Source organism: Columba livia, chromosome Z (assembly GCF_036013475.1).
Source record: "Columba livia isolate bColLiv1 breed racing homer chromosome Z, bColLiv1.pat.W.v2, whole genome shotgun sequence".
Classification (NCBI taxonomy): domain Eukaryota; kingdom Metazoa; phylum Chordata; class Aves; order Columbiformes; family Columbidae; genus Columba; species Columba livia.
The window spans coordinates 44,768,888-44,784,121 of NC_088642.1; the positions used below are offsets into that span (position 1 = coordinate 44,768,888).

Genomic DNA, 15,234 nt, shown 5'->3' on the forward strand with positions numbered 1-15,234 from the left:
AAAAATCCAGACTGAAATACAAGCTGTTACACTGCTGAAGCAAGCAGCAGCTCTCAGTTGCCCAGCAGCAGCAGTCTGGGAAACTATACGCAATGGCCAAAGCAAGTGCTTCAAGAACAAGGCCTACAGTTAAGTTCCTACACCAATATTTAGTCATAAATGGTATTTTCTAACATGCTGTGCACTCTGCCCTACTAGCACATGGTTGTTTACAGAAAACAGACTGAGGAACTCCTATCTTCCCTTTCGAGGAACACCCCATTGCACGAGTGAAGACGAAGCTGCTGGCCTCCCCCAACTCCTTGCCCACACTAGCAGGATCTCACCTCCATGAAGCGGGAGATGGTCTGGATAGCCCGGTCTGTCTCATTGAAGGCATCCACCCAGGTATACACTGAGCCATCTGCTGTCTCAAAGTCCTCAGGATTGTTTGACAGGAAACGGGCAATGTCCTCCACTGTCCAGTTGGAAGCTGGCAAGTGCAGATCCCAGAGAGCTTTGCTTTTCAGCAGCGTCTGCAGTTATTTTGTTTTCAAATGAGAAATAGTTGTTGAGAATTAATGTTAGATCTCCTCTCTCATAATGAAAACTAGTACTAGTGGGGAAAATGCCTTTTTAAAAGGTGCAGGGAGTGGCCATCTGCCATACTGAGGAGATAATCATAGTGGGGTCCTGGCTCTTCTGTCCCCATTGCAAAGGATGGGCCTCTTCTCTGCAGAGCTACACCATCAGATGTGCTTTGCAGTTTGGCTGGCTGCCTCCATGTCCTGTCATCCCTCTCCCAAGGAGAGGGCAGCAGAGATCCACACACAGCTCTGCACATGCAATCATAGATTTTGCACATGGAATGTAGAGGGGCTGCGGCCTGGCTGGAGGCTGAACTGTCACAGCGTGTAACAGAAATACCAGCATTAGAGCCTGAGTAGCTATTCTTACATATTTTGCTGTCGTGCCATCAGGGCCAACTCAAGCAGCCCTGTATAGCCACAATGCCATACCTCCCTGTTCTTCTATCTGAAACAGTGCTTTATTCACCTAGTTTAACTGCTAGCCTTCTGAGGGTGGGCTATTGCCCCACTACATGTGTGCACAACACCCCACACAAGTGCAGTCTAGGTAGAAGCACCTGGCATTGAAGCAGAAACCAGTCCTCTGGGCACACAATGTATGGGCAAACAGAAAGAGAGCATTAATCGCAAAGGACACAGTCAAACTTAAGCAGGGGAGAGAAAAAAAAAATAAACAAAAAGGCTGCACAAGAGAGAAAACTGTAAAAATCCTAACCAATAAAAACAGGAAATGGATTTCCTGCCAGAACAAAGAATGAAGCAGAGAGGTGAGGAGCTTCCCCATGCTCTCCTGTTACCAGCAAACTAGAAGGTCACACAGTTACAAAAACAGCATTGCAAACTAGGAAAACAGAACAGGCCAAGCTGGCAAAGTAAAACACGCAAAAGGGAAATCCAAACAAAGAGGCATTGGCTGCATGGTTCCCTCTTCACATGTGGTTTCCCAAGGTTGGCTCCATCAACCGTCCCCACCAGAAAGAGGACCACACCTCCAGGGAAGGGGCTCACAGTCTTACCATGTTTTGTGGCAACATTAACGCTACTTAACTCCAAGGACACATGTTTCCCTGCCTGAAGTTAGCAGCCACATTACCATCAAAAGGGCCAAGCAAGGCATTCGCCTCTCCTTCAGTGAGAAGCAACAAGCCAAATAGATTGCACAACCCAGGAAGCTGGGAGGTGATGACCAGTCACCTAGCAGCATGGCAGCCTCAGCAGCTAACAGCAAAGGACTGAACTCCCCCATAAAGTCAGCCACAAACAGGCAACTAACTAAATTTCAGCCTATTCACATACAAGTGATCTACACTGCACCTCTAAATTGAATGGAATACTGCCTGTGAGCTGCCCAGCCATTGACATTGAGGTATTTGCTTGTGTGAACTGCAGCAGGTGACAACAAATGAACCCCTGCTACTGCATCAATACAGGAGATCAGACTGCTGGGATGATCAAGAATTAACTACCAGAGCCAGCAGTGTTAACAAGAAGCACAAAATACAAAACCAGAAAAGCCCCTGGTCATTTAAAAGAAAAATAAAAATGCAGCAACATTCACTTTTCAAATGACATGACTGCAAACCCATATCTAAAACCCTGACTTCCTGTCTGCACTCTCTGCAGCAAACAGCTCCATTTTCAGTTGCTGGCCCTGATTCTCATCTCCCTGATTCGAACATCTACAGAATTAACATTCATAAAGCTAACAGAGGCACAGGAACAATGAAAATTATGTCTCTGACCCTCTAGTATGTCATGTTGATGGGGAAGTACAACAGTGCAGGTCAGAAACTAGTCAGCACAGCATCACATTGGGCTAAACAAGGAAAGAACTTAAAGGCTTAAAAGACCCGAAGAGATCTCTGTGTAACAGCTGCACTATGACACCCAACCAGCTGCCTTGCAGAAAAAGCAGGGAGAGCTACTCTACAACTGTTTCTATTGCGTTATCCTAGTTTTGTATCACTGTGCTTCTGAAGATATCAGCATGGAGTGCAAAGATCTACCCCTCAGAGATGCACCTGAAGGAAGCAACAGTGAAATGTACTACTTAAGCAGATAACGCCACAGTCATCCAGGTCTAACACCAAGCACAATGCCCCAGGGATCCAAGACCCTAGTAGAAAGCATGTCAAATCTGAGCAAGACTGTGGGAACAGCAGGATGTGCAGTTCCAGCTAAAGGGCCTTGGACAGATTATACAGAAGTATGTTTTTTATGAGTGTAAGAATTGATAGCCCAGGCCAGCGAGAATGATATCTCAGGTTGGAAAACCACCCCTATATGTATGATGTGTGAATGTCCTTGGGCCTGGTCTGTGAATGAGCGGGAATGTAACTGAAACAAACATAATGTGAGTGTGGTGTGTTTTTAACAACAATTATTGGAAAAATGACTTATGCAACATCTTAGTCCAGGCTCGTATCTGTAAATCCTATGAACTGTCAATGGCTAATAAAGAGGGTCTCAGCATGGCTCAGCTCGCTGCTCTGCCTGGCTCTGTGTTGCTTCCTGAACAAGATCTCTGTGCACGCATCTTCGTCTGTGTCCCGGTGTGCGTCGTTCCTAGTCACCGCACAAGACTCCCAGCCCCTCCTTCACGGTCTAGTATGCACAGCATGTTATAAAGTGATCAGCCACAGGGTGATGTTTGCTCTTTTCCCATGAACACCCAGGTATTTCTAAATTAAGTATACCATGCAACTCCAAATCAAATTTTCACAACATTTGTGCTATACCGCTGCCAGGCATCTAAGTTCAGCTCTAGCATGATAACCATTCAAGTCCTACTGCACTCAGTGGGGCGTGAAGCCACCTGGCACCTTCCAGGATTTCATCTAGGCATAAGAATCCCACAATCACTGGTGTCCTGGTTTTGTTAAACAACAAGACTGGTTCTCTTTTAGTGATTTTTCTTTCAGCTAAGTTCTTCTAGGTGGCTGTACTTTTCTGAGTTTTAACCTGCATACTTTTCCTAGGATGCTGTACTCGGTAAGAACTGGTTAGGGTTGGAAGGGAACTCTGGAGATCATCTAGTCCAACCCACCTACTAAAGCAGGTTCACAGTATCACAGTATGTTTGGGATTGGAAGGGACCTCAAAAGATCATCTAGTCCAATCCCCCTGTTGGAGCAGGAACGCCTAGGTGAGGTCGCACAGGAACATGTCCAGGCAGGTTTTGAATGTCTCCAGAGAAGGAGACTCCACAGCCTCCCTGGGCAGCCTGTTCCGGTGCTCTGTCACCCTCACTGAGAAGAAGTTTTTTTCTCAAATTTAAGTGGAACCTCTTGTGTTCCAGCTTGATCCCATTACCCCTTGTCCTATCATTGTTTGCCACCGAGAAGAGCCTGGCTCCATCCTCGTGGCACTCACCCTTTATATATTTAAAAACATTCATAAGGTCACCCCTCAGTCTCCTCTTCTCCAAACTGAAGAGACCCAGCTCCCTCAGCCTTTCTTCATAAGGGAGGTGCTCCACTCCCTTAATCATCTTTGTTGCCCTACGCTGGACCCTCTCCAGCAGTTCCCTGTCCTTCTGGAACTGAGGGGCCCAGAACTGGACACAATATTCCAGATGGGGTTTCACCAGGACGGAGTAGAGGGGAAGGAGGACCTCTCTCGATCTACTAACCACTCCCCTTCTAATACACCCCAGGATGCCATTGGCCTTCCTGGCCACAAGGGCACAGTGCTGGCTCATGGTCATCCTGTTGTCCACCAGGGCCCCCCAGGTCCCTTTCCCCTACACTGCTCTCTAATATATAATTTCCCAACCTATACTGGAGCCTGGGGTTGTTCCTGCCCAGATGCAGGACTCTACACTTGCCCTTGTTAAATTTCATTAGGTTATTCCCCGCCCAACTCTCCAGCCTGTCCAGGTCTCACTGGATGGCAGCACAGCCTTCTGGTGTGTCAGCCACTCCTCCCAGCTTGGTGTCATCAGCAAACTTGCTGATAGTACACTCTATTCCCTCATCCAAATCGTTAATGAATATATTTAATAATATTGGTCTCAGTACTGACCCCTGAGGCACTCCACTAGATACTGGTTCACCTAGAGTAGATCACACAGAAATGCATCCAGGCACGATTGGAATAGCTCCAGAGAAGGAGACTCCACAACCTCTCTGGACAGCCTGTTTCAGTGCTCTGGCACCCTCAAAGTAAAGAAGTTTTTCCTTGTGTTTAGATGGAACCTCCTGTGCTTTAGTCTGTGCCTGTTTCCCCTCATCCTATTGTTGGGCATCACTGGGAAGAGTCTGGTCCCATCCTCTTGATATCCAGCCTCCAGATATTTATAAGTATTTGTAAGATCCCCTCCCAGCCTTCTCTTCTCCAGGTTGAAGAGAGCCAGTTCTCAGTCTCTCCTCATAACAAAGATGCTCTTGGCCCCTAATCATCTCTGTAGCTCTCCACTGGACTCCCTCCAGTAATTCCTTGTCCTTCTTAAACTGAGGAGCCCAGAACTAGAAGCAGTACTCTAGATGTGGCCCTACCAGGACAGAGTAGAGGGGGAAGATAACCTCCCTTGACCAGCTGGTCACACTTTTCCTAATGCACCCCAGGATACCATCGGCCTTCTTGGCCAAAAAAAACACATTGTTGACTCATGGTCAACCTGTTGTCGACCAGAACTCCCAGGTTCCTCTCTGCAGTGCAGCTTTTCAGCAGGTCCACCTGCTTTGCTGCTATCTTGAGAGTACTGTTGTGGAGAAGTGCACAGCACAAGGAGCTGAACATGTCACCAACCTCACAGGTCCTCAGTTTACAAAAATACCACAAGCCAGCTACTCATACCACATTAGTTCAACACTGGAGAAAATAGCCCATTTCCTTTCAGAGGCAGACTAGTAACATGTGTTAAACATGCACTGCTCCCGTTTGCAACATGTTGTTACAAGAAGGATGGAGTATCAAGCATAATGTAAGACTGGTACAATCACATGTTTCAGGAAGGTGTCCCATCCATAGTATTTATCTGCCCAGCTCAGTACTGACAGATCATCTAAAATAAACCTTTCATCACTTATTGCAGAAGATGACAGTGGTGATTCTGGCAAGGACAGCATACTGACCCGAATGAGCTCCATTTCCTGACTACTCTCCATCAACGTCCAAATCTTCGGGCTTATCTCCTCCCACATCCCCCCGAGGTCACGAAACACACCCAGCTCCTGGAATGTCCTGTTCACCTGTTGGTGAAGCGGAGAGGAAGGTTATTTCCAAAAGCTGGCAGAGATCCACTGCAGGCTGAGTGGGTGCATTGACCTGTCAAGTAAAGTACTGAGTGTTGCTTATATGCAAACAGCAGCTCAGCTTCTGTAAGGACCAGAGTAGGGAAAATAAAGTGCACTTGGAAGGAAAACAAAAACAGGGTGTGTGGATGCCTGTGGCTGAGCACTGCTTTTCAAGGCTTGGTGGAGAATGACTTTGCCCTGGAGATGAAGGGCACACAGAGGCAGCCACTCCCCACATGCTAGAAGAGTCTTGCTGAGGGAGTCTGGGGAATTACAGATCACACTAGGTAGACCACAATAGGAAATGATTAAGGATCTGCTGACCAGCCTGCAATGGAGTAGAGGAAGGACACCTCAAGGTTGATCAATGTCTTCCCCACTCCCATATCCCACATCAGAAATGCAAAGCCTATGGATAATCAAAAGGCACCACCAGGAAAGCTTCCAGCCAAGTCTAGAAAAATTGTTCAGCCTGGCCTTCTTCCCTTGAGTCTTCAACAGCAAGTGCATGGGATGCAAGAGACCAGGGAGGCTCTGCTTTGCAGGCAATCCTTTCTAGGCTTCTGTTTGGGTCCAACTTAACACAGAGCAACTAAGCTGCACAGCCAGAAGACATAGATCATTCTAAATATCAGAGGACACAGCTAGAGTTACCTCAGTCATGACCTTCCTTATGGCCGGTGTGTCTGGAGTGTACAAGATCTTCCCAATCAGCAAGGGTTTCAAGGCCCTCCAGATAATCCTGGAAAGTGGGCTGGATTCCAGGTTCTTCATCAGTTCATTGCAGTAGGGTGCTGAGGAGGAAAGGACAAGGGCAAGGAGCTGAACAGCATGGTAACAACTGCAGAAGGCAAAGGCATATGCCCACTTACATGGGCTTTAAGGACAGTCACAGCTGAAAGGAGAGCATTTATCAGAAAACAAAACCCCTCCTCTACTGCAAAGATCCACAAGAAATCCCTTTTAGCCCAAGTCTCTGTGATCTGCCCAAACATATAATACCCAGGTAGCCTCCAGCATTGAGAGTCACACTGCTAGTTCTGCATCACTCCCACAACCCCACTGCATGGCAAGAGCAAAATTTGTCCAGAAGAGGCCAGATTTTCAAAGGCTGCACATGACTGTTCTCCCTCTCTCCCAATGAAGATCCACTGCACAGCCTTCTGCAGACTCTAGAAAAGGCCCTTGGGAATCCTTTGCATGTTGATATCCTCACTGGATATGCAGGAGGCAGTACGTGCATGCCTTTTTGAAAGAGCAGAAAGTATGCAGTCCCTCAGGACCATCTGCCTTCAACCACGACAGTTTGGGAAACACTAGCAATGACAACCATGGAACCTAAGGCCATACTAGAGTTACACTTACTTGTGGAGTTATCATAGAAGTTAGTTACATCATCTTCTGTGCTGTTGCCTCCAAACAGTGCTTTGTAATTGTTATCCTCATACCAGTTAAGGGATTTAATTTTGAGCCCTCCACCTTCAGGATGGCCGCACACAATGCGTGACACAGCCTGGTAGATCTGTGTAGAGGAATTTGAGGCATTCACGTTGGTCAGGAACATCACCTCTTGCCTCATGTCGCTCCAGCTCTTCATGCTCAGCAACTGGAGGAGGAGGTGGGAGAGTGTTAGCAGGGATAGGAACAGGATTAGCAAAAGGAGAAGATCTTGCCACTCTCCTTCAAATCACACATCTGTTTTTAAAGAGAAGAGAATCCCATTGAATACAACATCAACAGTAAAGACCAGGGAAAGCACATTTCCCCCTGCCACAGTGTAATAGAGTGGGAAATCTCTTCTGTGCATGCACAAGGAATGTGCCCTCATCAAGCACTTTACTCTTAAGTTTTCTCCTCCAGTGCTGTGGGTGGTTCCTGCTCTCTCACGTGGAAGCCGCTTCTCCTGGTTGCACACTGCCCAAATTCTAGTGGAGCCCCTTCATGCTGGGTGGGGTGAATTGAGTCAGAAGAGGGAGTAAGGAACAATTCAAAGTGAGTGCAGCTCATGGGACACAGTCTGGATGAGCTGCAGGCCCCAGGCAGGCTCACCTGGCACAATACCACCAAGGTCAACAAGCCCTCATTGGTTTACACCATGCAGCCAGTTTGACCTCCTAGACTGGTACTGCTTGTCCCTGCCCCATCACCTCCCTGACCATTGTAAACAGCATTCCCAGAAAACTCTTGAAAACAAGCCCAGCTACAGCATGGAACCTGATCACAGCATGTGCTGTACATGCAGCCAGCCACAGCAAAGAGCCTTCTTTCCAGACCCTGACATGAGGCTTGAGGTGATTACACACAACTGCCTGGGATGATTGGTACCTGCAGACTCATTTGTCTGGCATGAATATCTACCTGAACATCGTGAACAAAAACACTGGTTTTCAGCCTGAGACACTACAATACTGCAAGTACTCAGAGGCATGACCAAGCTCACTGTAACAGAAAAAGCAATGCTCTTCCACGAGCACTGGTTTCATGCTACACTTGTGCATTGCTCTCAGACTCCCTGTCTGGAGATACAGGAACATCAGCAGAGATATGCCCATACAGACTAAGTCTGTTTATCTCAGTAACCTCTGTGACTGGGACAATAAGTGGATGTTAGGAAAAAGTAAGTGAAGGGCAAGAATGCAGGATACTTCCAAGTAACTTTCCAGCTTCCATGTATTTTCAACTCAAGTAACTTCTACTTCCTAATCCTCAATGAATTTCTTCCATGGTAAACTGGAGTTTTGAACATCCACAAGTCTTAACCATCTGACACATCACTGGAAAGAACCTCCTCTTCCCTTTTTCTTAACTTTGCTATGGTTAGCTGCATTTGGTGCTGTGTTTTTTGCACTGGAAGACACAACAAACATTCAATTTTGATCTCTTTTTTCCTGGGCCACTCGGCTCTATAGACCTCTGTCATATCACCAACTTATCTCTTTTCCAAGCTGACAAGTCCCATCCTACCCCCATATTCCTTGTGTGAAAGTAATTCCACTTTTAAATATCCTAACTGCCCTTCTCTAAACTTTTTCCAGTTCTGCTACCCCCTTTCAGAGAGGAAAGGCCTAGATCTGTATTCCATATTGAAAAGGGAGACAATCCAGTTTTATACTGTGTCATAGTAACATCTATCTTATAGATGGTTCTCCATCCCTTTTAAAAATCTTTTCTAGCATTTCATCTCATTGATTAACCGCTACTGAAATACCAGTTGACATTAACTTGGTTGTTCTTGTTGTGATGCCCAGAACAGCAACATGTACTAATAAGGGCAGGCAGAGCTGCTTAGACACCTATTTGTAATTGCTCGTCAGTTGCATCTCAGAGGCAACTTTAGATGCTGTGGCCTAACTGCCCTGTTTTCAGAGACAATAACAGCCAGTCAAAGACCATCTGCCAGTCTGGCCCACTGTGTATTGGTTTTGTCACCTTTGTTTAAATACAACTCAGATCATCAAAGTCTAGGACAGCTGGCAAAGTCAGCCAGCAAAAACACACAAAGTGATGGTGTGCTGGAACAACTCAATCCAAATTCAACCAAGAAAAGCACACCCAGAGTCTATGGCCTCACCCTGGGAGGCAAACCTGACCCTTTGTGTTCATTGGTAGCACTGTGTACACTTTAGAGGTGCCAACATCTGGACAAAAATTCTTGATGTTAGACAACAGCTCCTATGTGTCACATACACAAGGAGCCTCTATTTTTAGCTGCCTGAAAACACATGACACACTGATATGATGGAAAACAGCTGTGAGAACAACTAAAGCCTGGAGATTCAGTACATGTGTCCAGAGTGACAGCTTCAAGTTCACTTTCATTTCCTCACTGCTGTCTTTGTCTGCACCCTGGTGCCATTCCATCTGTCTCCAGAGGTCCAGGGTGACTGACCAGACACTGGCATCATGGGACATGAATGAAAAGAAATGCCACACAACAGCTTTTGTTGGTTACACATGCTGATGTGGATTTTTGGATTTTACGATTCTTCACCTAAAAGGCCACGGCTGCATTTTTGCTGTAACAGTTTGAGTGTCCAATTCAAAGGAACCCCTTGGGGAGTTTCTGGTACCTTAGTTAAAATAACTGATTTTTTTTTTCTCAGCAAAATGTCAACTGCTTTAGCTAAATTATTATATACTAACACTAGCAGAGGTACACAAATAGGAAGTGCAGTGAATTCCCATGAACGTATGAGTAGTTAACCATCCTGCAGAGAGACTGCATTAGCAAATACTTTTTTTTTTTTTTTTTTTTTTAAACACATGGTTTTAAAACAGTTTGAGTTAGCTTTGTTTCCTCCTTGGCAACAGCAACTTACACTGACATACAGAGCTGCTCTGTTCACAATACCAGAAGCAAGTATTTCATGTGTGAAGGGTTACTGAGCTATTTCTTCTCCCAGACATCAGACTTGGCTCTGTAAGTGTTTCTTAACAGTTGCCCTTGCACTTGGTGTTAGTAATCTGCCATCCCAGGTTGATTTAAAGAGCCCAGGGACACAGATCAAATCAATCCCCATACTCCGAGACAAATATTTTGTTCAGGCCATTCTCTAATTAAAATTCCTTACTAGAAAGGCTCCTAGACATGGCACAAACAATAGTTCTCTCTACCCCCTCAAGCTGCTGCCCTTCAAAACAAGGGAGCAAGTCCCTCCTTTTCACACAGAAATCAGCCTGCCAGACAATAAGAAGTAACTTTCGGTCAAGCCATCTGGAGCAGCTCATGCTGTATGCAGAGGAAAAAGCTGCCTTTGTTTGCACAGCAATAGGGCAGAATAAAAGGTAGTCCTACCCAAAACAGCTGCCAAGCAAAAGGCACATTACCCTGGGACATTTTCAGCCACATCAGCAAACTGAGTATCACATGGTTTCAATTATTTTTATCCCAGACACAAAAAAAAAGGCAAGCTTAAGTGACGTAACAGGAAACAGCTGTAATCAAACTCCGAATGGCAGTGTCCCTGCTAGAAGCAAGAGCTCTGCCACGGTCTTAACTGAAGCTGATCCTGGAATCACCTTAATTTCACTGTAAATGGGACCTGGCAGCAGGCTGTGGGACTCGGGGAGGGATGTGTGCCAGGAATTGTTGGCTAGTATGGTGCAAGCTCCCAGCAGCCGCCCCTCGTGGGAGTGGAGCACACGCTAACCTGGAGTGACCCAGGCTGCTGCTGCCCGCAGAGGTTACTGTCGTTCACAGCACTGAGCTCCCACTCCGATGCAGAGACAGAAGACCAGCGAAGGCGAGAGGAGGCAGCAGCATTGTTTAGTTTAGACAGCTGGGCTGCAATTTCTGCTTCAGGGAGAGAACATTTTTGCCTAGTACCAGCACTTTAAAGTCAGAGCCAGCCAAAAAGCAAGTGAGATAAGTTTCTGGCTCAAAAAAAAACACCCAAAACAAAACAGTTTTGAACTTTTGACTCACACGGAGATTTTTTCTTAATCTATCATTTCACCTGCAAAAACAAATACTTGCAGTCTCTATGTCACTTTGCCTCTGTAAATCACCATTTATGTTTTGCCAGAGCCTTTCCTATCCATTACTCTGATGCCACTGCACTAAGTGCCCCACAAGGACCACAAAACTACCTCTGCCCCAAAAAGCTAGTTAGACAAAGAGGAAATGGTAGCCTATAGCAACTAACTTAGATTAGAACAGCCACAACACCTCTTCCACATGCCATACCCTCACTGCACCCAGAGACCCACAGATACAACCAAGTAGCAATCCTGACATAGTCGGCAACTGAGTGAAAAGACTAGGAGGCAAACCTTCACATTGTTTGCAAGGCACTGCTAGGCAGCAGATGACAAGCCCAGCAGTTGTGCTACTTCTGAGAGGGTAAAATACACAGAAAACGTCTTAACTCCTGCTCCTCCCATGAGGACTCAAACTTCAGCCAAAAACTTCAAACTTATGATAAACTCCTACAGTGTTTGTAACTGCAAGTGTCATGGGGTTGCAAAGTGTGTGCTGCCTCTACTGACACAGGGAGAACAGCTGTAGGATGGGGGCAAGTCTGAAAACAAGCCAGGGATTTGACTTTGAATTGCACCACAGAGACTCACGCTTCTTGTACTCCATTGCAGGCTAAGACAGCAACCACAGCGATGTGTTCTCCTGACACAAAGGTGCTCCTTACCTCTTTAACAAGCTTCCCAAGGCTCTCTCTCAAAACTTCCACGGTTTCTGACAGATCCCACAAGGAGGAATTGAAAGAAAGTTGTCTCTACAAGAGAGAGAAAAGGAAACTTCAAGTCACCGAAAGGCACAAACAAAAAAATATAACTCTTGTAAATATTCTTGTTAAAAAAGCAGAGTGAGGACTGTTTACACAGTAAAGTGCTTGATGGGGAAGACAAAGCTGGCTTTCTATGCAACCTTAAAATATCCTGGGGGTCAGTGCCCTACAATGCAACAGGGACATCCCTTTCCTTCCTCACAGGTTAGTTATACAAATGCCATAACAAAAACCATCCCAATGAAATGCTAAATACATGCACATCACTTACAGTACAAAGGATGGCTTGCATTCCAGGTCACAAAACAAGCTCAGCCTACAGGACAGCATGTGGACAGACCTGAAATCCTGCAAGCCAGTGCCAAGAAGGGGATGTAAAGTCTACAAGGGAGGAAAAGACCAGTTGGTAGACCCAAGCTTTTAGTGGGACTCTGCAGATACCAGCTCAGATACAGAGAACTCCTGCTGTAGTGTACATCCCATTATGCTTTTTTTTATCTAAACCTAGTCACATTTTAAAACAACCAGGTTCCATGAAAAAGCTGACATTCACTATCACCAAAACAGAAAGACTGACAGGTTTCCAGAACTGGAAGGCACAACTTTCAGGAAACTCTTTGCTCTAGCACAGAGTCACACCAAAGACAATTCTTTGTTTCCAGTTGGTCTACAGGTAACTGGTGGGCCTGGGTTTTGGTTTGTGGCGTTCTTTTTCCCTTCTGTTGATATACCTGGATTATCTTGCATGGGAAACATTGGGACACAACCCCTCTTTCAAGGGAATGAAGATTAAAATAATTTCCTAAGATTTCACATTAGCAGCTACATGTTGCAGCATTTGAAAGCATGCTAAAGTTACAGCATTGTGACACACAGGGGAACAGCCAAGGCCCTTGATTTTGGAACATATTTTCTGGGCTGAGGCTTTTTGTTTTCACATCATTCCCAGGGTAATTTCTAGAAGCAAAGTCTGGAGGCTTTCACTTGTTCTAGTTGATTTGCTAGAGGGTGATAAGACCTGGTCATTGCCAGCTGGTGTAAATGGGCACTGTTCAACTGATCTGCTGAGGCATTTAAGACTATGTTTTTCTGAGCACACAAGCAGTGCCTGCCCCAAAACCAGTTGCAAATTCAGGGTGAATCTCTCTAACCTCTATAGATTTCTAATAGACACAGTCCTTAAGGTTCAGATAAATCAAAACATTTCATTAGGGCTAAAAATAATGCCATTCAATATCCCCACAAAGACCTTCAAGACATATTTAAAGAAATGCAGTCAACATATCAAAGGTACACATCTGCACTACAACTTTAGCAACAAGATGGGGTAGAAAGTCCGTGGTTCATGCATAACAGTACATGTGCTTGTTCAGCTCCATATACTTCGAAGTCTAAACAGATTTGCATTGTTCACTGTACTCAGAAGTGATTCATCGACAGGGTGGATGAGGAACAGTCTTCTGATTATGCTAATTCATTCAGAACAGTGAAGAGTCAAAAGCCAATTACAAATGATTAGTCAAAGGTCCTCATGCTGACACACTGTTAGGAAGGGCCAGCCAAAATTCAGTGCAAAGCACGTACGGAAAAGACAGTTCTACCTTAAGATACCCTTTGGTGGCTCTGAGCTACCAACTGCTACTCAGAAAGGGAGATCTTATTACAGTGATAAGACAGACCAACATCAATATAAATTCACAGTGTAATCCCCATTCTCAAGTATTATGTGGGTCTTTCACCTCTGAAGGAACACAAGTACAGAAAAAGGCCAGAAGTAGGATTCAAGACAAGAATGGCTTCTGAAGGAAGAACAATAGACTATAGTTCTGCCAATGTGACCTATAACGACAAACAGAGGCTATGACAGAGGTCTGTAGAATGAAAAGAAGGAAGGAGAATGGGAACACAGGATGACTGCATACTGCACCCCATCATACAGGAATAGAGGGCTTCCAGTGAAAAGATCAGCTTAAAACAAACCAAAAGAGCTACTGCACACACAACTTTGTCAAAACAGACAAATTCAGTAGATACTAAGCAGTGCTGAAGGTACTGGAAGTTCACATGGGTTTGAGAAAGGCTTAAAATAATTCATTAAAGAAAAAAGGCTTAGCAAGTGCTATTAAACTCCAAGATCCCAGCAGCAGCTGAGAAAGGCTGAGTTGCAAGCTACCGAAGAATAGAACACTACACTGAGGAAATGTTACCATGTGTTTGTCCTAGCACTCGGGACACTGAGCTGAACAGAACTTTGGTCTGACCCAGTATGACAGTCTTAAGTGATTCAAGAAGCTTGCAAACCTTACCCTGAAATGTGAGGAGAACCCACCTATCCTTTCACAGCCTACCACCCTGACCATTCTTCCCTATCAAATTCAGAGCACTCCATTTCTCACAAGAACTTGTAATAATGCCACTGGTATGGAGGGAGTTTTGCTTTTTTTACCACCATTCTCTACACCCTCAGGCCCAGTCAGGGAGGCTCTCAAGTCATATCTCCAGAGACAACGACAAAAAAAAAAAAAAAGTAGCCAGTCTTCTTTGTACAGATGAGCATGTCATGAATTTCCTTGGAAAATAACTCTTTGCAGTGGCTCATTAAGTAGTTCACTACATTCATAAGAGTCCTCTAGATTCAGGGCAGCTCCAGTAAGATTGGTCCCAGGTTTTGAAAAGAGCTGCCCTGTACAATTAGTGTGTTAGGGGATGTCCAGTTGTGCCTTCATCTGGACTTGTTTTTTGGAGCAGCCAGCATCATAATACTCTTGAGGTACAGACTGCACTGAGTGGACGCTGTGTGCTTATATGTCCATGCTACAAGACTCAAAATAAAGACAAATACTTGAGATGGCTGAAGTTGACTGTGTAGTCAAGCCAATCCTTGAATAAGTCCACCTGTCAGGCCCTGCTAGAAGAGATGGACAACTCTGTTTCTTTAAAGTGCAGAAGAATGCATGTGTTTTGAAGTGTTCAGAGTTCAGAACAAAATTCAGCCACTGTCGGCACCATGCAGGTGTTTCTGCTTAATGAGACCACTCTGCCATGTTTGCTTTGAACTAGTTATTGCAACTTTATACTGATCTTAGCAGAAACTTTACACTGAACTTTGCAGAAAAATCATGGGCTTTAAGCTTCTGCTTTCGTTTCCTGGAAGTCCCAAAGCACAGCTGCTTAAAAGCATGGTAT

At 45.2% G+C, this 15,234-nt stretch overlaps 1 protein-coding gene across 6 annotated transcripts in view; it reads right to left on the reverse strand.

The window, feature by feature from the left end:
• ABCA1 (ATP binding cassette subfamily A member 1) overlaps positions 1-15,234 on the reverse strand; it is a 122,902-nt gene that overhangs the window by 28,900 nt on the left and 78,768 nt on the right. For all 6 annotated transcript variants that reach the window (XM_065045662.1, XM_065045661.1, XM_065045660.1 and 3 more), the window contains 5 exons: positions 11,950-12,036; positions 7,172-7,412; positions 6,461-6,600; positions 5,645-5,761; positions 327-515 (listed from right to left, as the gene is read on the reverse strand). In XM_065045662.1, the coding sequence (XP_064901734.1) occupies positions 327-515; positions 5,645-5,761; positions 6,461-6,600; positions 7,172-7,412; positions 11,950-12,036 (774 nt within the window). The remainder of the gene's footprint in view (positions 1-326; positions 516-5,644; positions 5,762-6,460; positions 6,601-7,171; positions 7,413-11,949; positions 12,037-15,234) is intronic.